We start from the raw sequence: 25,156 nt of genomic DNA on the forward strand, positions 1-25,156 counted from the left end.
GTAGCTCTTGAGATCCCGGAACATAGCCCTTGAGTTAGCGAAGGGAGTAGGCGCTTCTAGGGCAGCAGTCACGGGTGGATGTTCCCTTTCCCTGAAGGCTGGCTCTGTAAGTGCTCGTACGTAGTCGCCCCCGAGCGGAGAACACGCTTGTGAGGCGTCACACTGGAAGAGCTAAAACTGGGCTGAACGTCTTTACACGCACGGAAGTGGTATAATTCCATCTATTAGCCCCATAGGTTATGTCGTTATGACTTTAGACGTTTATGTCCCTTCCGGATAACATAACGGGATTTTCTCAGATGGTTTTTACCTCTGACAGGATATCTGGACTCACCTAAGATCAGGCGTCCGTCTTAATTCTGCCGTCTTTTGTCATCAGTGACCGGTCATGCACTTTTGGAAAGTCCACGCTATTGGCCGTGAAAACCATGCTGCCATTGTTTATCTATGCTGCCTCTCAACATGGATATGCTGCCTCTCAACATTGCCTAGCTATCATGGCTAATAGATTTTTATCCTGTTTATTTCTCGTTTTGTAATTCTATAAATGGCAGCTTTTGTGATTTTTCCCACTAGGGGTTGTTTCCCAGTTACAGAAAGCTTTACAATTCCATAAATATGAACAGATTAAAATGTAAGTGTGTAAAATGATGATGAAAACATATGCCTGCTTTGTTTTTAGATTATGCTTGTATCACATCAGTCATCTTTGCAGGTGTAATTTCTATGAAAAACAGAATATTTTATTATGGTGCTTGCTATCTGTAACTTTTATTACTTACATTTAATTTTTTAAACTTTACCTAGTAAAGGTAAAATCTTTACCTTTATCTTCATCTCTTTACTTGAGATGAGACGAATAGTTGTTAACTCTGTTCTCTGAATGATAGACTGGATGATGTTGCAGTCCTGTTTTTTCTGAGTTGAACAAACTTCAAACTTAAGCTTTTACTAATAATGAATCTCTTTGAACCCCTTAATCTCTTTAGTGGGCCTTTTCAAATATACCTTTTTTGGAATTAAGTAATCTGTGATAGTGATTAACTGTCCTGTTCCCATTATGGCCTAATTATCAGACAAAAGGCATTATAATTCTTACCATTTCCTTTTTTTTATCCACCCCACTTGAATTGAGATTTTCACTAAACTATGACCCACAAGATAGCGTAGCCATTTCAGAATCCACCACTGTATATATAATAAGGGTGTTTTTTAAATCCCATTGTGCATTACTTTTGACTTACTTACATTTAATCTCATTTATCACTTGTTATCCATTCAGCCAAGATGGAGTATTGGGTATTCTTGGGTGCAATTATAGCTCTAGCTGGGTAAATGACAAAATCCTTCAATTTCTCACCAGCCATCTCTGCAGTGAAGCTAACTTCTGATGGATGATGTAGACCAGAAGGTAATCAGATATCTGTGCATGTAAATCATATTACTACTAGGGGCCAAGCCCATTGCATTCAGGAATACAATGGGTGCCAGATTGAGGGGGTGGGGTGGAAGAACTCTGCAGATAGCCTCCCCCCAGGACCTGGAAAGCCTGCAGGCAGCTGTTATGGAACTCACTGGCAGAGGCAGCTCTCATGCGACATGGATCTGCAGCCTCCAAGCCTCAGTGGAAAGGGGAAGGAGGAGGCGGTGGTCAGAGGGGGGGATGGAAGGCAATTAGCTGGCTGCTGGACAGACAGGCAAGCCAGTTGGAGGAGGATGAACTCAGGCGGGACGGCCGCCCTGAGTGGGTGTAAGCCATGAGACACACTCCTCCTCCAAGACCTTACCAGAAATATTAAGTGGAACAGATGAAACTGGAATCTCAGATCATAGAAACAAAAGTTATAACTTCAGTGGGATTCTACTTATATTAAGCCAAAACAGATTTTTATATATTCTTGGGAAGAAAATATGCCATAAATCCATTTGTCCAGTGTTTTTCACAAATTGAAAATCACAAATCTATTGGGCTGGTGACATCCCACCCTATTCCTAAAGAGAAGAAAGTCTATAAGTATGGGGCCTTAGAGTTCCTGTCTTTGCAGTCCTTCCAGTTAGAAAAATATCATCTAGATTCGTATACCACCCTCCTGAAGTTGGTTCAGGGCGTTGAACAACATATATAAATACATAAACATAATACAATAATAATTGTTCTCATTAAAATCTAAACATGATTTTACAGGTATTGAAAGCATCTAAGCATCTAATAATACAATAATAAATAAGATAAAATTTGTTCTCATTAAAATGTAGATATATTTTGCTCAAGTATTATTAAAAGCATCTAAAACTGACTTAAAGCGGCTGTCTGGTCATAGTTGACTACATCTCCCCCCAGATGGTTTTCTGGTAGGGTATTCAGGGGGCAGAGGAAGTCACTTCAGTGTTAGGGGAGTTATTTTAAGTATTGTCCTGTCACTCTGGGAGGCTTATGTACCTTACTGTTCAACATCCAGTTAAGGAGAACCACTTACTATCTGCTGATCATCAATTGGAAGGTCATATCCACCATGAAAATTTAGATTTCAAATTTTAATTATACAGAGCATGCATGAATTTAGTGAAGCTGACTCACTAACTAGCAGGATGTTGCCTTTTCTTCCTTGTATTAAGTTGTATTTGAATGAAAAAATGAGTATCGAACTCTCACATGTGCCTCCCACGGGGCAGCTGTAGCATAAGGAAATGCGAGTCACCAAGAACAAACAAGTAAAAAGACACTATAAAATTGTTGTACTAAAATAACATTTAGCTGAGATACATACATACACCCCCCTCTTGCATGCACACCTTAATGTGGAAAGGGGGTTTGTGTGTGTCAGCAAAGCTGAGAGTAATGCTGTAATAAAATGAAGTTCAACAGGGACAAATGTAAAGTTCTGCATTTAGGTAGGAAAAACCAAATACACCAATACAGGATGGGGAAGCCTTGTCTTGGCAGTAGCATGTGTGAAAAGGATCTAGGAGTCTTACTAAACCATACATTGAACATGAGTCAACAGTTAACTGGATTTTTAGCATGAACTGCTTGAAATAAACAATGAATCCAATAGCACCCATAAGACCAACAAAGTTTTATTCAAGGTATGCGCTTTTGTGTGCATGCACACTTCCATGCACACAAGGTTCATGAGAGTACAGATACATAGAAAAGGTAAATTAGTGGCAAATTAGAAAACTGTCATAGTATCCAAATTATGCCATATGAGAATTCTTTGCTAAAACAGCCAATCAGTCTTTTTGAGTTCAGTTGTAGTTCACAAAAACATTGGAGAAATAAAACTGTCCATGTTAGTAATTAATGGCAGGCACTTTCCCAGTTGTGAAAATAAATGATTAAAAGAGACTAGTTGCTGGCCCCATCTGTCTCCACCCAAGCAGGGAAGCATCCCTGCAAGTGACAAGCTGTGCTGGCAAGTTATATCGTCCTGAGACCAGAGAGCTAGATTCAAAATTACATATTACTAACATCACATTATAGTCACATTGTCCAAAATAAAATAAAAAGTAGAAGGAATTGCTTGAAATAAAAACTGCTAACTTATTGTGGGGCCAGGGGAATGGGAAAAGTGATACCAGTCTGGCTGGTTCCTTGAAAGCACATATTTAGAAATGTTAAATTGTTGCATCATTTCTTGCTAGCATATGTTTGGAGATAGGTTAAAAATGGTGTCCCATTTTAGGCTATAAAGTTCTGCTCTGAAAGCTATAAAATTCTGCCCTCAAAAGATGTAAAATTATGCTCTACATGGAAGTGGGAAATTTATAAAAACTGCCCTGAGTCCATATGGGGAGGGGTGGTATAGAAATATGATGATGATGCTCTTGATAGGTCATTGTTATTTGAAGCTAAGACATATGAATTTGAAATATGTGTTTAAAAAGACTAACTGAAGTGTGTTGTAAAAATAAAGATAAATCCACATAACAAAATTAAAAATGTTAATCTTGGGTTTCTTTCTTTTCCTTTGGCAGATTCTGTAATAAAAGGTGTAGATTTATGAAACAGCCACATTGCCTCTGGCTAAAGGTATATCACATGAGTACTTGTTTATTTTTGAACACACCTTTGGCTTAAATGTTTCTGTCAGTGTCATTAAAAGTGGACTATCTGGCCAAAGATGAAAAACATGATCTGATTGTGGATACCTCAGTAGAGTGTTACACAGAAGTCTGATGGTTTAAAGGATTTTCTGAGGCCAGAAATGGCACTAAAAGAGACTTGATTTTAAAAGCACCTGTACAATTATTTCCACTGATGATGCTTCTAGACACATATAGATACTTGTTTTTCTGAGAAACCTAGTTGTTGTGGAACAGTATTTAGTCCATGATTTAAAAAATACAATTGCACTATATGCTGTAAAACACTTCACTGTTAATTCTTACAGAATTCAGGAATATTTTGCCCTAAGAATTGTTCATTAACAGATGTTATACGAATTGTCAGCCTAATGCATCTTAATAGTTACACCTGTTATAACCTAGGTATGTTTGAGAAATGTGTGTTTCTGTTTCCCTTTCACAAATTCCTCCTGTGAATCTTCTGGTTCCATTTTAAAGTGTTTCAGAATTATAGGAGTTAATTCAAAGATGTGGGAAGGGAAACTGACAGGACATTGGTAAATACCTCACTGAATTGCAGCAGCCATGACAGTATGAATTGATGGGATTGACATTCCAAACTGCAGTGCCTTTAGATTAGCAAGTAGATGGGATTTGCTTCCAAATAAATATGATCAAGTTCAGCTGTAATCTATTAGGCATGTGCGCTTTGGACCGCTCTGGTCGAATAGTCTCTGAAGCAGGGCTGCTTCGTAGGCAGATTGACCAAATACGGTCTGAAGTGGAAAATCTCATAAGAAAGAGCTGAAGCGGTCATCCAAAGCAGTGGTCCCCAACCTGCGGGCTGTGGCCCGGCGCCGGGCCGTGAAGGCCATGGCACCGGGCCACGGCTCCTACTCTCCGCCCCCCCCACCGCAGTAAAAAACTTCCCGGGCCACAAGCTTGCGGCCCGGGAAGCTTCTTACTGCGGGGAGGGCGGGGAGAGGGAATCAGGCCCGTGGGCGCAGCCCGATGCGTGGGCGCGGCCCGATGCGTGGGCATGGCCCGCGCAGGCGCGGTCCCCGCGGGCGCGGCCCGATGCCCTGCGGGTCCCCAGCCTAATAAAGGTTTGGGACCACTGATCCAAAGCGCTTGTTAGCGTTTCGGACAGCGGCTGTTTAAATTTTAAAGGGAAACAGACGGGGGAACTGCTTCGCATTCCTGCTGTTTTTTCTGCTCTGTATTTGAAGGGCTGCAATATAGAGGATGGAGCACAGTTGTTCTCTCTTGCTCCGGATGGACGGACCAGAACCAATGGGATGAAATTAATTCCAAAGAAATTCCATCTAAACATCCGGAAGAAGTTCCTGACAGAGCGGTTTCTCAGTGGAACAAGCTTCCTCGGGAAGTGGTGGGTTCTCCATCTTTGGAAATTTTTAAACAGAGGCTTGATAGACATCTGACGGAGAGGCTGATTCTGTGAAGGCTCAAGGGGATGGCAGGTTACAGTGGATGAGCGATAGGGTTGTTTGTGTGTCCTGCATAGTGCAGGGGGTTGGACTAGATGACCCATGAGATCCCTTTCAACTCTATGATTCCTACCTTCGCCTGAGTTTCTCCAGGGCAAAGGGGAGGAGGGAGGGATGCAGACCAATGGCCGGACACCCTGGAGGAGCCCAGCCAATCATTGCAATGCATTCTGCATCTGCAAATTAATTGCAATGATGACTCACAGCTTGCAAAGCTTGCTTGCTGCAAGTTAGCAAGTTGACGGGAGGCTCAGGGGAAAATTAGCCTATAGGGAGGCAGGTTTGCACCGGGGACATTTCTTGGCCGATCATAGGTTTTTCCTGAGTTTGCCTGAGGGACTACTGATCATTTTTTCCTCTCGCTTTCTCACTTTTCATCTTCCTCTTCTTAATCACACTTTACTTGACCTCACATTTTCAAACAAAACTATTCCTTGGGTTTCTGTGGGTGGCGTGGGGTCTGGGGGTGCTTGGGGTTCACTGTTTTTTTCCCCCCTTATGTTTATTTCTTCTTTTTTCTCTGGCTGAATGCTGTTGTTGCCTTGGGGGCAGCACTGTTTGTTTGTTTCTTCATGGGGTGCTGTTGGTCCTTACAATTTTTTAAAGATTTGATTCAGTGTTGTTTTTGTGGTGGGTGTTGCCCGCTTTTGGGTGGCCCACTGCTCTGTTGCTGCTGTTGTGGCCTGGGGGGGGGCACGTATTGTTGTGCCTGGTTCTGAGTGCTGTTGTTAGAATTTAAAGTTTTAATCTGTTTTCCCAGGGTTGTTGTTGTTGTGGTACTGTAGTTCCCTAGGTGGGTGGCCTGCTGCTCTACTCTGGTTTACTGCTGTTGTTGCTTGTTGTTGTTGTAGCCTGAGGGGCATTGTTTGGTTCTTCTTGCGGTGCCCAGTTAGGATTTCCCCTCTAAATAGGCACTAAATGAGAGTATTTCAGGAAATATTTTAAAGTTCATATGCACATTATAGGAGCCAGGTTTGAAGACAGTGGTTGAATGATGAGCACTTGGTGTGGTGGTTAAAGGTGGTGGCCTGTGACCTGTAGAGCTGGGTTTGATTCTCCATCCCAGTGTTCAATGTGTGGATATATGGGAGGCTTTGTCTAACTCCTGCCAGAGCTGTTCTCACAGAGCAGTTCTGTCAGAGCTCTCTCAGGGTGTCTGGCAGGAAGGAAAAGGTGATTGTACGCCACTTTGAGACTCCCTTGGGTAGTGAAAAGAGGGGTATAAAAACAGCAGCCAGTCTTCCTCTTCACTGTTCTTTTTTTGTTGGGGGGGGAGCGGGAAGGCCTATGATGATGGGAGCATGGATTAAGCGCTTAGGCCACCCTGAGCTCCTCCACTGAAGGAAAGTAGGGTTGATGCACACGCTGATCCTACTGAGAAGGAAGGTGTCCATGTGACACTACCCTCCCCTTGCTTTCTGAGGCTTCCCCGGGGCTAATGGACTTTCTGCTGGTGTGAATTTGTTCTGTCCACCAACTGCCCCCACACGCCAGTAGCAGAAACTCCCCCCTCTCTGATGTGGTGTTTGGTGGGCCTCCAGGTTCCCCCTGGAGGCTGACCCTAGTGGTACTAGTGGTGCTGTGAGACATTGGTAGGCACCCCCCCTCCTCTCCAGGGGAACCCAGATGAGCTCTGAGTAGACTTGAGTGAGTCTCCAGTTCTCACCTGGAGGCTGACACCCAAGCATTGCTTGGGCAGCCAGCCACAGCTGTCCCCTGCAGATCTGGCATGCAATGACCCTTTTCCCCCAGGTGATGGGAACTGCTCTCTATGTGAAGATGAGCAGCTAATCCTGTTTATTCCCATCATCTCATTCATGGAGGGTGGCATCTGCATGCTAGACCTGAGAATGAGAGAGTCCCTCCCTGCTTTGCCAATTTTCAGGTTTACAAAGTTTCCATAGCCCGAGTGTGTGTGTGTGTGTGGGGGGGGGGGGTGAGTTAGAGGCTCCAAACTTTCAGGGTAGATCCGGGTGCCTCTTCTCTGACTTCCCTCCAAGTTTCAGGAAGATTGGACTAGTGGGTCCAATTGTAGGGACTACCCATCCTACCTCCATTATATCCCATGATGTGAAAAAATAAACTCTGTTATGATCATAAATCCTCGCCATTGGAAATAATGGCCCATTATGTCCTATGGGAGCCTCTTGTGGCGCAGAGTGGTAAGGCAGCGATATGCTGTCTGAAGCTGTCTGCCCATGAGGTTGGGAGTTCGATCCCAGCAGCCGGCTCAAGGTTGACTCAGCCTTCCATCCTTCCGAGGTCGGTAAAATGAGTACCCAGCTTGCTGGGGGGTAAATGGTAATGACTGGGGAAGGCACTGGCAAACCACCCCGTATTGAGTCTGCCATGAAAACGCTAGAGGGCGTCACCCCAAGGGTCAGACATGACCCGGTGCTTGCACAGGGGATACCTTTACCTTTAGCTTTATGTCCTATGGTGAAAATTCAAGATCAGAATAGTCTATTTTTTCTCATTATTCGATATAATGGAGGTAGGATGGGCACCCTATTTGGGAGCCCCTAGAATTAGACCCCCTGGTCCAATCTGCTCCTTTTCCTCCCCCCCATGCTCACAAACAACACCAACTACCCCCCTCCCCCTAAGGCCCCTCCCCACGACGACGCTCCAAACGAGACACACATGCACCCACACACACACATTCATGCACCCACCCACCGCTAAATACCCCCCTTGCCCCCCATACCCCTTCCCATGCCACCACCGCCACCGCCGCTTCCAGCACAACACACACGCAACCACACACACATGCAAGCACCCACCCCTCGCTAACCCCCCTTGCCCCCAGACTCCTTCGCACCCTGCCACCACTTACACCAGGACACACACACAACCACACACACACATCCACGCACCCACCCATCTCTAACACCCCCCCCTCGCCCCAAAACCCCTTCCCACGCCGCTGCCACGCTGCCACGGCCGCCGCCGTCCCCGCACTTCCCATCCCCATCCCGCCCGTCCCTTTCCCCGCCCAAACAACGCTCGCCCCGCGCCTCCTTACCTTTCCCCCGTCCTCTGCCTCCAGGCCTCTTTCCTTCCTTTCCTCTAGCGCCGCGGCTATGCCGTGTGGCCGCCACCATAGTGCTAGACTGAACCAGGCATGCACGGCCTCCCACACATGCCTGGTTGCCCACCCCAGCCCCACCCCACCCCTCCACCACACATGCGCGGTCTCCCACGCAAGCGTTCCTGCCCTCCCTGTTGCCGCGGCGTGCCACCCACCCCACAGCCGCAACACTTCTGCCCCGGCCCGCCGCCTCCACAATGACGCCTCCCCACGCCTATGTGTGGGGAAACGAGAACGGCCAACGCCCCACCTCGCACGCCTACCCAGCCACTCCCGCCCACAGCTCCACGGCTGCGCTGTCTCAACCTCAACCATCCAAACGCGAGTGAGTGGCCCACATGCTCCGCCTCCCGTTCTTTTCCGCCGCCGTGCTACACACTTTCGCCAGGGTCATTGCCACATGTTCGGGTGCGAGAGTGGCTGTGCCCGGCCGTCTCCCTAACCCCTACTCCCCTTTCAAAGCCCATTTTTATAAATGGGCTTTGAAACTAGTATATAACTAATTGCAACATCATATAAACATGCAATCTTATATTTACTAGTTTGTGTTTATCTAATATATCCAGTCTACAAATATAGTTGTATAATTTAATGGAAAATGGCATATTCCACTTGATTTCAATGACTGTTAATTCCTTTCTTTCAATAGGCTGCGTGAATTACAGGATAAATGAAGACACACATTTTCTTGTAAAAAGGTATTTTAAAACAGGATCTACCTTTCTCACTACAAAAATTTTTTAAACAAATGCACTTGAAAAGGTATGATTCAAGTGGGGGACCTACATGAACCCCATTCCAAACAATTTCCCATTTCCTGAAAGTCTTTTCTCTTTTCCAACCACCATCTAACCTTCCTTATCGGTTTCTCCTTGCCTTTAAGCATCTACCTGGAAAAACTATGGTCCAGTTATGCTATGAAAAACCTGCAAGGACTTATGGAAGCATCTCATTTCCCCCTGTATCCTCTTCCCCATACTATTTCCTTTTTTCATTCTCTTGGTAACTCTGTATATTCTCCTTTCCACCCACTCAGCCATCCCACCTTTTATCTGCCCCCTCATCAAACTCCATAAAAACCCTGGAAAGTGCTCTGCCTCCTCCCTTTTATTGACAGAAACAAGGCTTCAAGGGTGACAATACTATGTGGTTGCTTAGCAATAGCCACTGAAGGCATTTGTTTCTTAAACATATATTCTATTATTTAGAGGGTTTTATTTAGAGGGTATGCCCATCAATGCTTGCAGGGCTGTTTTCCAATTTGAGTATTATTTTTTTTAAGAAGTGAAAACTTGTGGCATTGTTTAGGTTTGTAAAAACATCTGACATGTATTCATGGCTCTGAATTCTGGATTTAAGTATCTATAGATTCGGCCATGTTAAGAGATAGACAGATGATGTTCTAATAATAAAACACTGGTTATGGCTTTTAAAAATAATTAAACAGCACAGCCTGAGTGAAAACAAACTCTTAATTATATGTGGCAAGTAAAACTATGAAAAAGGAAAGGCTTTCTAAATGTTGAGCGTGGTCTTGTGTTGTGGTAACCATCAACCATATTTATTAGTTGAGTTAATTAGTATTTAATCCCTACTAAATCTCTTCACATGAATACCTCATTGCAGATAATCTGTAATTTCAAGAGGCAGTGTGTGTAAATTATCTTTTCCTTATCTACAACATGTATTGGTTGAGAATCATAGCCATTTTATTTTTTAGAAAATACTCTGAACTTTTAGTTAACATTGGGGGAAGTGTTCAGTTATGTAGTAGGAAATCAGACAGAAAAGACCATCTTTTGCTGTAAAAAATCCAAAATGTAACCTTCCACTTTTATATATTAAAATGAGATGCATTTTTTCATTTCAAATTGACTGTATAACAATGGCAAACTTTAATATATTTAGTTGCTAAGAGCATAAATATGGGGGCTTCATTTGTTTTGGTTTCATGTTTAAGAGGTAGTCCTGTATGCATATTTAATACATGTCATTATTTAAACCATTATTTGAACAAGATAGCTCATTCTGATATGAGATACGAGAATCTCATGTGAAATAAAAACTGCATATGGGTGCATCAAAAGGAATAAAAGAATTGTCCTTAGCTCATCTAGAAATTGTATTAAACTAAATTATTATTGACCTGTTTTTGGGTGGCCACAATCATCCATTACTATTAATTCTCAGATATCTCAGTATTATTCTTGGAATTAAATACATTTCTTTTAGGGTAATCTTTGTGGCATCCTTGAAAAATATTCTTTTGTATTTCCAAGGTCCTGTCATGTCATGATGGAGTGTGGTAAGACAAAGCTTTATAATATCTGTATTTCATATCTTTAAAGAATACAATTCTAATTGGAAATTTAAAACTCTGAGTGTTCAACTGGGATTCTCAGAAAAAAGGGTTATAAAATAGGTAAATACTACATTAATTTAAATCATTGATGCTGAATAATGTAATGCACATTCTTTTTCTTTGTGGTATAAATGTTACTCTTCTACCTCCAAATACAAGATCTAGTATTTTCCTTTAGAAGCACTTGAGGGAAGACTTGAGCTGAACTCTGATTCATACTTTGAAATTAATCTCATGAGCTCTTAATTAGCAGCGATCAAATCAATTTATTCTATTTGTATGAAGAATCTTAAAAATATGCTTTAAATGCAGATTAAGTTTTTAAAAATGAGAAATAGATGACAAGAGGCCTGGATCCTCTTTGCTGCTGGTAGTTGTTGATGAGACACGGTGTTGTATGCATCATTATGCATAAGTTTCCCCAACTATTGGCACAGCAGAGATCATGGATGCTGGCATACAAGTGTCGCTGCTGTGGTCTTCCTTTTCTCATTTGCAGGCAGCAGTCTCTGCCACAGTGACTAAATTTAGGTTCTGATTTTTCTGTTGCTGTGAAATTCACTGTATTCAGAGGACTAGTTAAGCATTATATTCCATTGCATCATCATCAATAGAGATAATTAAATGCCTGTGCAAGAGGTGATTCAGTTTGACAAAGAAGTTATAATTACTGCTAATAATTTCTAAAATAAACTTTGCTTGAGAAACACTAGGAATTTCTCACTTCACAATATTTAAGTATTTTTAAAATACTGAATCTGATAAGCTATGATCCAGAGTATGTTTTAAGTAACAGCTGAGCCACCCTGCATGCAATATCAAACTTCTGGAATCCCCCAAATCTAAGTAGTGTTTGATATGCATGGAAGAGATAATGGCACTATTCAAGAAAGTGATGTTTCATGGATTTCTGGATCTTGGCCATGTGTATCAAAAATAAGCTGCTAATCAGTGACATTTGGAAAATACCACAGTACAGACAAATGTACATATAAGACATACTTTAATAGAATTTGTTGCCACAGTCATTAGTTTGTCTGCAAACTGTTCAGTGCTTTATTTTGCAATTCAGAAACAAAACTTTGCAAACTAGCATGTTAACTTCAAGCTCCCAAATCATCCTTACAAGTACAAAAATAGTATTGTGCTTGTTTGGATGACTAACACAACATAATTTGCCCAAATTGATTTGTAAATACCAAAGTACAATTTCTTTCTCTCTCTCCCTCTCTCAATAGAATAGGTTGTCACAGATTGTTTCCTTTGTCTAAGAAGAATGTGATAGAATGTTTTAGGATAAACAAGTTATACTGTGTTCAGAATGTGCTTTAAGTAAAGCAAAGCATCTCAAATGATTCCAGAACTGTGTCCTTCCATTTACATTTGTTTGGATGGTAAAGTAGAAATATGTTTGATTTTACATTTGTGAAACAAATATATTTGTTTATATTATATTTTCATTTTAAACAAATTAAAATTATATTTTTAATTTGTTTTATTACTATAATTGTTCCATTTATTGTGGTTGAGTAAATCTCCTTATTTTTATTTTTAATTAATGATCTCATGCTATAGAAGTCAATCATAACCACCACTTCCCTCAAGCCACATAACAAACTTTAAAAAAAATGTCTGGGGAACCCTGGCTAGTAACATGTTTATTGTGACTAAGCATCTCATGAAGTGCATAACACAACTTAGTCTTCAAGATGGCACAAGACCCAGTGTTGGTTTGCTGTAACAGATTAACATAGCTATACTCTGGAAGTTATATTTATAATATTCATTAATAGTCAAATGAAAATTACAGGCAAGTGCAGCCCTGTTTTCTTCTTTCCAGTGGAGGGGGCTGAACTACTAAGCAACTCAGGCCTGAAGCACAGGGGGAAAGCAAAAGTTGATTGAATACTATTCTGAAATATAAATATGTCAGTAGAAGGGCAAATCCACCCACACTGTTCCTACTGCTTCTTACTATTTGCCAGGCAATGAGCTACAGTTTCTAAAGCTAGCCAGCATGTCTATCTCTCTTTCTCCCCTTGAAATGCAAAGCAGCCTAAACGGCAGTATTTGCCAGCTGGAGCTTTGTTTTCACTGGGACTCCTCTCTGCTGATGAATGAATTAGTAGGCTGCCTCCAAAATTCTCCTGCTTTCCACATTTACACGTTGAATCAACTCCCACACTCAGCAGATCTGTACATCCAAGTAAAAGGGACCCTACGTTTGTTAGAAGGCAAAACACAACTAAAAAAAAAAAAGCAACAACCAGTAAGATAAAAGTTGTCATAAGTGAGAAGTAATAGCATGTAAGTAATAGCATTGCAAACAGTAAATCTGCACCTAAGCTTTAATCCGCTCCTGCGGAGCAGATTAAATAAAGGAGTAAGGGCTGTTGGGGAGGAGTTAGGGTGGGCTCTGTCCGGGATAAAAACTCGGAGGAGCGAATCAAGAGCCGCTTCGCGCGCCTCCCTATTGGACACTTGGCCCATTTCCCGAACGCCACACCACAGACTCCAGTCCTCCCGCACCGCCAGGCAACACTGTACAGACTTTAGTTTGCAGGATCTATCTCAAAATCCAAGCTCTAGTTTGTTCCAGAGGGATATCAATTACAAATGATGTCAACTCCTGATTTTAGAAGTGTCAACTTTAGATAAACAATTCATTTATTGAAGTCTCCAAAACAAGCATTTTGTTAACAAAAACAAAATAAGTAGTCGCAAATTACAATACAAAACAAAATAATACACTTGTCTGTACTCTTGTATTGTTAAAGAAAATGTATCAACTGTTGTTGGGTCTTCTCTGGGATTATTCAAAATGCCTATCTGGCCTGCTTCAATCTTCAGAAATGGAGCTATTCATAATACAAAAGCTGCAGTATACAAATAAGCCTAGAACATTTCAAAACAAAAACATTTCAAAACAAAAAGCAAAGAGTGTCCATTACACAAAGATACATTCATAAATTACTTAAATCAAAACCGCAAGACTATCAATGCAAGACTGCAATATTTCAGCGTTCTTCCAAAATTTTAGTCTCCAAACATTCAGTAATTCAGTAAAAAACCCAAAGTCTAATTAAAACATTCATACTATATTTACCTTATTTCCCTAACGTCACAAATCACTGGCCACTTACACTGATTAATTCCACTTAATTCAACTGGATCCAACAAATGTAATGAGTCACTGAATAAATCACCTACAAAACAAAATGTTGCAATTTTGTAACTTAATAGATGACTACACCCAACCACAGCATCATTCCCTGTGAAACTTTTTTAAAAACATGTTCATCTAATCACTATTATTTATCCATTTTCAAACCAAATTGTCAATTGTGTATTAAGTCAATGATAAAAGCTTATACCCAGAATAAAATGTTGTTGGTTTTAAAGATGCCACTAGTCTCAATCTTTGTTCTGCTGCTTCAGACCAACAAGGCTGCCCATCTCAATTTACCAAATCAAAGTTTGATATCACATTCCAGAGATAGGACCTTATGACCTCATTTGGAATTCTGCATGAAACTGTAAAATTGTGAGAATATGTAGCACAGTACTCAATTTGAAATTCTTACTTATGCTGCAGATTGAGTACATAGGCTACAGAAGTCTAACGTCCCAAATCTTATCCCAATGCTCAAGACCACAGAGTGCCTTTGAGAAAACTTATGCTAAAAAGTCAAACACCCCAAAGTCCCTGTATTAATCAAGCTTTATATATTGGGAAATTTGAATATTTTTGGAACACATAGAAATTAAATGTTAATGGAATCAAGTTTGTAAGAACTGTATATACTATACAAAATCAGTATCCTATATTGGTAGGATTATATTCCTGACACTTAGCAAGATTAGACCACCCTTACAGATTATGAAAATTTATACCTATGAAATCAACTGCCATGATGTTTGTATTAAGAGGACCGATACAGATGTGATTTTGTTACTGTATTAGCAAATACAGAACCACTTTAAGATGTATGTCTAAGACCATTTACGCACTGGGAACTTCACTGCCCCAGCTCCCATGCAGGAGCACAAATCGGGGGTGGATGAGGTGCACCAGGCCAAATGCTCCCCCATATGGGTGCAGGAAGAGGTGGGGCAACCTGCCACAATTAAAACTCCAGCCTGCAGCCCAGCATGAAACCTCCAGTGCGTAAACAGTCTATATGACAAAAATTACATACAGCCTACTGCAAAATTACTTCCAAGTGACATCTGGTTTAAACATATTTGTTGCTACATATGAAAGAAAATTGCCAGTAAGAGAGCACTTAATGTGTTTATTGATATAGAAACGCTATAGCTCAAGAACTACAACAGTGTAAACTTTTTAAAAGTCAATTTCTCATGGCATTTTTGATGGTTAACTATAGGAAGAAGTTTAAATTTTTCATTTACCATGGCTGTATATTTCTGTATATTCCCTACCGTAGAAATTTTCAGTATAATACCTAAAATGTAGAAAATTGTCAGTGCTTTAGCACATTTAGTATTGATATCAGCAGAATAAAAGATATTAAAAGTTAGGCTCTGAACATTTTAAGTTCAGATATTTTCTCAAAAATTTGTATTTCACACAAATACTATATGAGAACAGCTATTAGTTTGGGTTAGAAAACATACACTCTGGAAGTACACACAAGGAGATCCCTTGGAATCCTAGGTAGAATTTCTAATACACACAGTAGAGGATTCTTAATGGCTAAGTTGCTGTTGTATTTTCAACATAGCTTCAATAGAATAAAGATTAATGCAAGCTAATCAGAAAACCATCATCATTATGGAAAACAGTAGACACACCGCAATATTATTTCAGTTGAAGACACTTTTATTTGATAAGGCCTTTTAATTAGAAATTTAACCCTAGTTTTAAAGAGTGGATTTAAAAACTTAATTTTAAAATACCTTAAATTGTAAGAATTATGGCTACACTTATGTATTTTGTCACTGTTGTAAGCAACAATGGGCATTTATGCTATGGAAAGGCAACATATAATTCTAAAAATAAAACATTGTTTCTCGTATTGGCTCTTTGCTGTATTGCTAGGCTCAAAAAGTGAATTTGCGACATAGGAAATATACACCTATGTTGTAACATTGATATTGTGTAATCAGTATGTAGCCCTATGCTAGTGTCTGAAATAAACATACAATCCAGAGACAAGAATATGCCTTCCCACGCCATGTGTGTGTTGATTTCATGTTTACATAGGGACCTATGTGCACAAAGTCTAATGCATCACATCATACAGATCACAGATGGGGGCTGCACCAATTGGAGGTTAATTGGATAAGGTCCTATGCAAATTTGTAACCCAACATGTGGATACAATGTTCTCCTACTATATTTATCTCCTGATCAATGTAAGGTTAGTTTCTAAAAGCTGACATTCTTATTTCTTCCTCTACAATTAAAAAAGAATGCTATTTATACGCAACTGTAAAAGTCAAAATTATACCTGCAGTTTTGTAGGAAGAATACTGTCACTCAGTGAACCCAGCCCATTATATTTACTTTATCTGTGCATGTAAGAGATTTTTCTTAAACATTCATTTTCATCTCACGCCCACCCTGATTTGACCTTAAAAAGTAAGCATAAAAATCCTTTCTAGTACAGTGAAAGTAAAAAGAGTAGTTACTACATACATGGATCCAACATATTAATTCTGGATTGTGCCAATGAAATCTTCCCCAAAATGCATTGCTAAAATCAGCACAAGTAATACAAACTACAATAAAGATGGCATTGGTCTATCCTCAGCATAAGTCTGTCATGTATCAGCTCTCCAGTACAAATTTAATTGTAACATTATTTTGAATTTCATTCCTTGAGTCAGTTCTATAAACTCCTGTATTAGAGTAACATCATTTAACTGTGAAGCATTTGTAGAAATTTTTATAAAATCAGGGATGGTGAATCCTACAAAACATGTCAACACAAACTGGTTCATCTTAAATGAACAAAGTTTTTGAAATGTCTGTTAGCAATTAGTACTAACAAAGTATGTGCAGACAGACACAAAAACCCTTAAAATAGGAAGTCAACCAGCTCCTCACCCTATTCTGTTTAAACTTATTGCAATTCTTAAACCTTGGTAGCTTAGACAGCTTTCAAACAAGGGACATCTTTCATGACAGATGAAGAGAAATATTTAGAAAAGGTTATAATAAATGATAGTAAAATCAACTGAATCCTTTTCTATATACTGAGAAATTAATGAGGTTCTGTTAGTCTGTTGACAGTGTTATGCTAATACTAGGTAGTCGCTGCTGATTTGGCTGCTTGCTTGGAACAACAAATTCTGTTTTTTCAGCTCCAAAAATCAGGTTCTCCTCTTGCAAGCCACATACAGAAAATCTGTTTGCTTCTGTACCACTATGGTTATTTGGGACCACACCACCACTGACTTGTTCAAAGGATTTACTAAAAAGTGTTGTGCTAGTTCTGGCCAAACTATAGCTGCCTGGTTTAGGCAGGGACTGACTGCTAGTCAGGGTCAATCTCTTCAGAGACAGAAGCTCTAGATTCTCACTCATTGCTCTCTGGCTTTGTTTACGAGACAAGTGTTCTTTGTAGGATTCACCGACAACTTCTTTTTCTTTCACTCCAACTTTGCTTCCTCCAGACCTTCGCTGACTCTTGCCTGTCAGAGGCTTGCTGCTGCTGCTGTTTGATAAAGCAGAATGACTTGTGGCAGAAGTAGCCCTAGAGTAAAAACCTTCATCAACTTCAGATACTTCTATTAATTCTTCTTCTTGAATTCCCAGTTCATTATCTGCATAGAGAATGAAAGCAGTTACTAAATGATTTTCCATAATGGCATTTTTAAATGGAGGTTGACACTTCCCAGCACAAAGCAAATTAAGGAACCGACAAAGACCTTACCTATTATATCAAACTGAGAGAAAGTGTATGTAATTATTTACATTACCAATTAAAATGTGTAAATCAAGAAGCATGCTTATAATCTCATTTTACAGTGATTGGGGGAGATGCTCCTGTTATTCATGCAAAAGGTTAGAGAAAGGTTAGATATATTGCAGAAAGCCAGAAAAGATATGAACTCAAGGATTTGCAAAGGCATCTAAATGCTACCTGTACAAAAAAACCAATCATAAAGCTAGATGCTGAGGGCACCACCTGCAAGCTTATTCATTTTAAACAAGCTCAATCATATTAATTTTCCAAGGATTGAAAGGTCACATTCTACAGTTCAGAGTTTTAGTGATATGACAACACTAGAAACCTAACACACTGGAGCATAAAAGCTCAATTATTGCAAAGATTTCAAGCACCACAATGGAAGATACTAAAATGAACTGACATGGGTAATGTAAATTTAAAATCATGTTTAAGGAGAAATGTGTATAATTAAATATTGTAAGCCAATCCAAATTTAGGGAGCTTAGTACTGTCTGTGAGGTTGAAGTCAATCGGTGTTGTTTCCCAAGGTAAAAACCCCCACCTCAATGCCTACAGGCATGCTATCAGTTTGCTCACAACAAAGATATTTTCTAAATTCTATGTGCAAATCATGCAGTATGTTTTTTCTAATGGTAGCATGCAAATATATGATTATATACTGCAATCTCCAAACATGCAGCAGTGACCCTTTCAATCAATACCTTTTTAGTGTAGCTTACAAAGTGCTCTGTTAAAATTGTACTCTGCCAGGTGAACTTATTCCATCCTCCATAATTTTTCTTACAGATTTTTGCCTCCTGATCTCTGGCATGCCTTTGCAGTCAATTCTAGGATCTGTAGGTGTTTCCTGTACACCCTGTATATGCTGAGCATCACTCTCTGCTGGAGCTCTGCTTTTTTCCCCATTCCCGGTTCTCTCTCCAGCCACATTTGTGACACTAATCTCAGGTATGACAAAGTTGCCTGATTCAGTAGTGTCACTAGCATTATCTGGTTGTTCTAGAATTGAAGATGGATAAGAAAAAAAGATGGCTGAAACAAAAGCATGGAAATAAACAAAAAAGACAACACTAGAAGACTGAATGTTCTGTACTCTGTTTTCTCTTACATAGAATAGAAAAATAGAATCATAGAGTTGGAAGGGACTTCCAGGGTCATCTAAGTCCAACTCCCTGCACAATGCAGGAACTCAAAATTACCTGGCCACCCATAGTGACCCCAATTTAGTGCCCAAGTGATTCCCCCCCCCCCCCAACAATCTCCAAAATCGACCCTGGCCTCCAGGAAGTTCACATACCATCCCACACTGGCGACGAGCAATTCCCTGGGTATGCAAGAAAGGGCCAAATGAGACAAACACTGACACATCGCTTCCTGCCCAACCACTCACAATCTGCCTAAGTTCATAAAATCAGGATTTCTCTAAGATGTCTATCTAGCCTTTGCTTTAAAACTTCATAAGGAGGAGGACCAATAACCTGAGGAACCCTGTTCCACTGAGGTACCGCTCAAACTAGTTCCAGATATTTAGCCAAAAAATCTTTTGAATTAATTTCAACCCATTAGTTTTGGTCTGACCCTCTGGAGCAACAGAAAACAACTCTGTTCCATCCTGTGTTCTGATTCTGTCTTCTGGTATGTTTTCTATCCCCAGCCCCAAGTTTAGTGTCATCTGCAAATTTAGTAAGCACCCCCTCTATTCCTTCATCAAAATCATTTATAAATATGTTGAATAACACAGATCCCTGAGGCACTCGACTCGTCACATCTCTCCAAGAAGATGGCAGACCATTTACAAGTACCCTTTGGGTGTGATCTGTCAACCAGTTCTTGATCCACCTAACAGTAATAGGATCCATACCACATTTTACCAACTTACCAATAAGAATTTCATGTGGATCTGATCAAAAGCCTTACTGTTAGTGAGGAATCTATGGTCACTCCCAAGTTCCTGGCCTGGGGCACATTCGCAAGTTGCATCACTGTGAGGGTGGATAACACACTTCCTAACCTGCCCTCCTACCTCCCAGCCACAGGACCTCCATCTTGGAGGGGTTGAGTTTCAGATGACTATGCTCAAGCCAGTCAGCCATGGATTCCAAACATCTGGCAAATGGTTCCAGGGAAGAGTCTGGGCAGCTATCCATGAGGAGAAAGTGCTGGGTGTCATCAGCATATTGATGACAACCAAGCCCAAAGCTGCACACCAGCTGGGCCAGAGGTTGCATAAAGACGTTGAAAAGGGTGGGGGAGAGAACCACGCCCTGAGGGTCCCACAAGGGAGTCGGTAGGAGTGCAACAACTCATCCCCCACAGCAGCCCTCAGGGTCCAGTTACGAAGAAAGAAGCATAACCAGCTAAGAGCTGTGCCCCATATCCCCACCCTGGCGAGGTGGTGGGCCAGCAAATCATGGTCGACCACATCAAAGATGACTGACAGATCTAGCAGAACAAGCATGGCTGACCCACCCTGATCCAGCTGGCAGCAGAGATCATCCATCATTGCCATGTTGAGCACAATTCCCCTTGCAAGAGAAGATTGAGGAGAAGTAGGAATTGAGCAGCTCAGCCCTCTCTTCAACACTTGGTACAATGTCACATCTTGTCCTTATAATGGTCCTACCATGTCTCTATTCTTATTCTTTTTAATATAACTAAAGAACTTTTTTTTTGTTAAATAAGTGAGGAGCAATATTTTTAGCATATTTTGCTAGCCTATGTTCCAGCTGCACTTTAGCTTTTCTAATGCTTGCTCCCTACAAGCATTGGTTATTTGTTTATATTCTGCTTCGTTATAAGGTCCTCCTAAATGAGTCTTTTGAAAGCTGTTTATGGAGCAACCCTGGTTTCTTTAGATGCCTCCCAGTTTTCCTTCTCAAGGGAATTGTCTACAATTGTGCCCAAGATCATGGTCCTCTTCCTCAAGATCATAGTCCAAAAGCACATAACTACTATCAAACGTGTGCACAACTTTTACCTTGCCAACCAGTTAATCCCTATTGGTGAGAATCAAGTCTAAAATTGCAGACCTCCAAAAAGTGCTCCATGAGCTCGTTCCAAGAACTTTTTACCCTCATTTATAGAATAACACGTGGACAGGTGTTCTTGTAACTTCTGTATTTTCTCCTCCAAAAGTGCTACTAACTTCCACTTTGTGCATGTGTATTTAAAGTTACCCTGAGGTAAAAATACAAACATGCCACAGACAGTGCATGTCAGCCTCAGGCCCATTACCAGCTACGTGACTTCGATCCGTTGTGGGCAGAACCAGACCCATTCTGCAAACTTAGGAACACTTGCAGGGTCCCTCAACTTGATCCACAAGCCAAGAGCACTTAAGCTCTTTGCCTTCAGCATGTTCCAAATGCTCGCAGCTCTGACAAGCAAGAGCCTTTTATAGCACAAAGGCCTACCCAGCAGAGGATGGAGCAAGCAGTCAGCTCCAGGCAAAACTGCCACCTTATGCAAATTATCTAATGCAATTAGCAGAAATCCCCCACCACCCAGGCAAGGTACAGACAAGAAACAACACTCAAACACCCACAGTCTCCTGCAACCTATATACCATCACACACTGTAAGAAAGAAAGCAACACTCACCAGTAGCTCCCAAGCTGGCTCTTTCTCCTTCTCCCTGCTCAGCTGCTTACCTATCACTAATTGTATTTAAGAATATTACTAAAGAGATAAATTACTTTGATGAATTGAAGGTTCTCTGCTGAACCACCAATTTCAGGAGAAAATCAAAACTCTGGGGATTTAAGCCAGACCATCATCCAGACCAACTGATTTACCATCAGTTTATATAGTACTAGACTTAACAACTGTTTTCATTTTCAAGTTCACTTATCAATACTATCTACAACAGCAAACAAAATACGTTAATACAGAAAAGATATTTAAAACTGGCTCACCAATTCCACATTTGTACAAGATTTCTGCATTTAATACTATAAGATTAATATTTATCCTGAATGTGAAAACCTTTCATTATGCTAAAACTTTGAACGCAATTGCATCCCTTAAATTATGGAATGTAGAGCTTTATAAAGTCAGGAAAACGATCTTTCCCTATGAGAATTAGAACTTCCTCCTGGAGTTCGTAGTCTTTACTCAACTTTTTCCCTTCTGAAATAGCATCAAATGCATTGCTTGCATTCCTACTTTTGAAATTATTGTAACTGAAAGATAATGAGAAAGAATGGAAAATGATAATGAACAGAAAAACAGGCAGCCAGTCAGGCAAAAACAGATAGGAAAGTTGGGAAAATGAGACAACAAAAAGGTGGGTGAATGTTATGTCCCCATGTCGATCTAAGATATTTGTCAAGGGCTGAAGGTGGGTTCCTTCTTTCCACCCCTCCCCTTCTTTCCTCCCCTTAAGCACATGGAATTCTCACAGCTGTGGGTCTGGTAGACCCACTTGCTGTCCTTCTAGTCTCTGTCCCATCTCTAGAGATGGGGGGAGGGTGTGAGAGCTAGGGTGGAACCAATGCTGATATTATGCAAAGCCAGATAGATTAACAAGCAATCCTTGATCCCCCAAGATTATTTTGTGAGGTACAAGGTAGACCTAGTGTGAGAGGCTGAGACCTAGGCACAGGAGGGCAAAACAGTCGCCCTGAAAGATCTGGCCCCACCTCAGTTTTTGATCCTGCACCAACCTTAGTTTCATGAAAGGGAAGGGGGGAAGGCGATCCTTATCTGGGAGGCTTACTTCTACAGGGCCCTTCCTGCGCCATTGATTCTGGTTGATTCTTAGGCATTGGCTTGAGTAGGAGTTGGTTGAGAATGTATCCATCTGGTTTGTGCACTGCCTGCCCAGCGCCCCAGCAGATGTCCTATTGGGCCTCTGGGGGGTGGCCACCTAGGCACTGCAGTTTCCCAGAGAAGCCAAGATGATGGTGAGGACAGGTGATTGAGCTTTGAGCTGCGCCGTCCATGAAGATTCTCGGAGGTCTATTGCACATTTACTATGTCCCAACTGTTTGCTATCAAGGGTAGCAGCCTGGGGATACTTTTACGGGAGAATGGGACAAGGAACAGGCTGAGAGTCGAGGAGAAGGGACAGAGCGATACGAAGATGGCGACCCTCTGTGGAACATTAAAACTCAGTCCCGTGTGTGGACAGCCCCCAACGGGCTCTATAATGGCTGGGTGAGGGTGTCTATCTGGGAAACATGATGACGGGAGCAGGGACTGCTGCGCGGGCAGGCCGTGCAGACAGTTGCTATGCAGTTGGGAAGTGTCGCATGCCTTTCACTCTTCTGCTTTCTTCTACCCTGTTGCTTGGTATGGACAGACCCCCTTGGAGGGCTCCCCCCTGGGCTAGTAGAGATTGTTATTGGCTTACCAGACTCAGAGAAACCATCTCCAGGAAGATCTCATGGATCTCACAACTCCGGCTTTGTCCAGCTGGCCCCAAGTTGCTGGGCTGCATGGTGGCAGAGTGCAGACGGGGCTTGGAAAGGAGGTGTAGAGCAGAGCCATGGTGGTTGGTAGAGTTGGAAGCCAAACTGGGACTGAGTAGCAGATTTTGAGGAGAGTGACGGGGAAGACTGGCATAACGACAAGAGGAAGTGTTTTGGCCGGCCCCTGTTTTCCTGCCTACTCATCTTGAGGGATCGTGTGTCAGCAAGGGCTTGCTCTGCTGGTTGGGCATCTGACTCCCTTCAAGTCAGCTGATCTACTCTGAGTGTGGAGATCGGCCCTCCAGTGACATCTACTGGTGGAGGAATGTACTAATGAGAGAGGTGCTCTGCTCCAGTACTGCACCTGATGGCACCAGGACTCTGAAAAAGGGGATGATTTTTTTTTGTTATTAGTTAGGCAGGCTGGGCTGTAGCTGCCATCAGGTAAGCACTGAGGAAAATCGCTACTAGTAGCGAGATACCAGGACATAAACTGGTGAGGATTGTTTTGTATTACTGTAGTTACCTTAGGTTGGAGTAGGGTAGGTCTGGGGAAGACATGAGTAGGGAGAGTGAGAGCGTGCGGTTACTTTAGCCATCTAGTATTATAGCTAGGGGCTGTATAAGTTAGTGTGACCAATCCACCAACCACTGTTTCATCTACCAGTGTGGTTGATATCTACAGGTGTACAAAAGCAAAGGTATTAGGGACGGGACCCTACCCGGGACACAGACAGCAGTGATTCAGGGCCAATGGAGATATACTGGTGGAGGGAGGTTAAGTAATAGGGGGGCAGCGAAGTAAATAGATCCAAGGAGGACCCGCCTGTAGGTTTCCTACGGATATCAGCCTGGTTGATACATGCACTCCCCGTCAAACCTCCATCCTACCCCAGATCTGGGGGGGAGAGGTCTAGGGCAGAGACGGTGCTGATCCTTTGCAATGCCAGGTCAATTAACAACAAAATTATTTCACAAGGCATGAGGCACCTCAAACAGGCTCCCTGGTATTCCCAGGAGCTTCAGGAAAGGCAAAAGGAAGTGAGATGGCTAAAGCACGTGCGGAGAAAGGCTTGGAACAAGGCGACCAGGACATCTCATCACATGCTTATAAGGGCGTATGAGACTGCATCTCCATGGAAATTGCATCTACGAGCTCTCGCCCGGCAGAATTCATTAGGATAATCAGATCTCTTGCCACCCTCGAAGAGGGCTGCCAAAATGTTAGGTAATTGGATTTGAGCTGTGAGGGTTTATCGTGCTATTTCACAGATAAAATCCTGTCGCTCCACCAGAACCTACCTGCAAACTCGAGGCTCCGTGGCTGTCATGGCTGCAGAAAACTCTTAACAAAAGTGAATAAATTCCTAGGTTTGGTGAGAGTGACCACTTGCCCCTTAGATCTGTCCATCCTGGCTTCTCAAATCGGGTGACAGGCGGATAGGAGGCCCCCTGAAGGAGACTTGTGAACCTGTCCCTCACAATGGGCAAATTCCTGAAGGGCTTAAGAAGGTGGTGGTTCATCCTCTCTTGAAGAAACCATCTATGGACGCATGGGACCCCATCAACTAATGCCTGGTCTCACATCTTGTGCTTCTGGGAAACGTAGTAGAGCAGGCTGGAGTGGACTAGCTACTGGCATTTTTGGAGGAAGCTTCAATCCTGTATCCATACCAGTCTGGCTTTTGTCCTGATCAGAGGGTGGATACTGCGCAGGTTGATCTAGTGGATGATATCCAGCGCCAGCCTTGTACTTTTAGTACCATCCTTGTACTT

General features: G+C 41.8%; 1 protein-coding gene, 1 long non-coding RNA gene and 1 other non-coding gene across 10 annotated transcripts in view; 2 read left to right on the plus strand and 1 right to left on the minus strand.

The window, feature by feature from the left end:
* Positions 1–18,894, plus strand: LOC143821113 (uncharacterized). 3 transcript variants are annotated; one of them, XR_013225685.1, is made up of 7 exons: positions 1–634; positions 1,364–1,411; positions 3,979–4,033; positions 5,298–5,458; positions 9,317–9,365; positions 10,947–10,972; positions 18,757–18,894. It is a non-coding gene; the product is annotated as an uncharacterized LOC143821113 (long non-coding RNA). The 3 variants fall into 3 exon arrangements; XR_013225683.1 differs by lacking the exon at positions 5,298–5,458; XR_013225684.1 differs by lacking the exon at positions 5,298–5,458 and having other exon boundaries at positions 1–209.
* Positions 4,116–4,205, plus strand: LOC143821195 (small nucleolar RNA SNORD93). Its single transcript, XR_013225733.1, has one exon. It is a non-coding gene; the product is annotated as a small nucleolar RNA SNORD93 (small nucleolar RNA).
* The window catches only part of HYCC1 (hyccin PI4KA lipid kinase complex subunit 1), a 45,546-nt gene continuing 34,068 nt past the window's right edge, over positions 13,679–25,156 (minus strand). For 3 of the 6 annotated variants that reach the window (XM_077304744.1, XM_077304743.1, XM_077304745.1), the window contains one exon: positions 13,679–17,821. In XM_077304744.1, coding sequence (XP_077160859.1) covers positions 17,274–17,821 — 548 coding nt within the window. In that variant the 3' untranslated portion in view covers positions 13,679–17,273. Of the gene's footprint in view, positions 17,822–18,671; positions 18,970–25,156 lie in introns of all 6 variants that reach the window. The other 3 variants (XR_013225682.1, XM_077304747.1, XM_077304746.1) reach the window with 3 other exon arrangements.

Source organism: Paroedura picta, chromosome 11 (assembly GCF_049243985.1).
Source record: "Paroedura picta isolate Pp20150507F chromosome 11, Ppicta_v3.0, whole genome shotgun sequence".
Classification (NCBI taxonomy): domain Eukaryota; kingdom Metazoa; phylum Chordata; class Lepidosauria; order Squamata; family Gekkonidae; genus Paroedura; species Paroedura picta.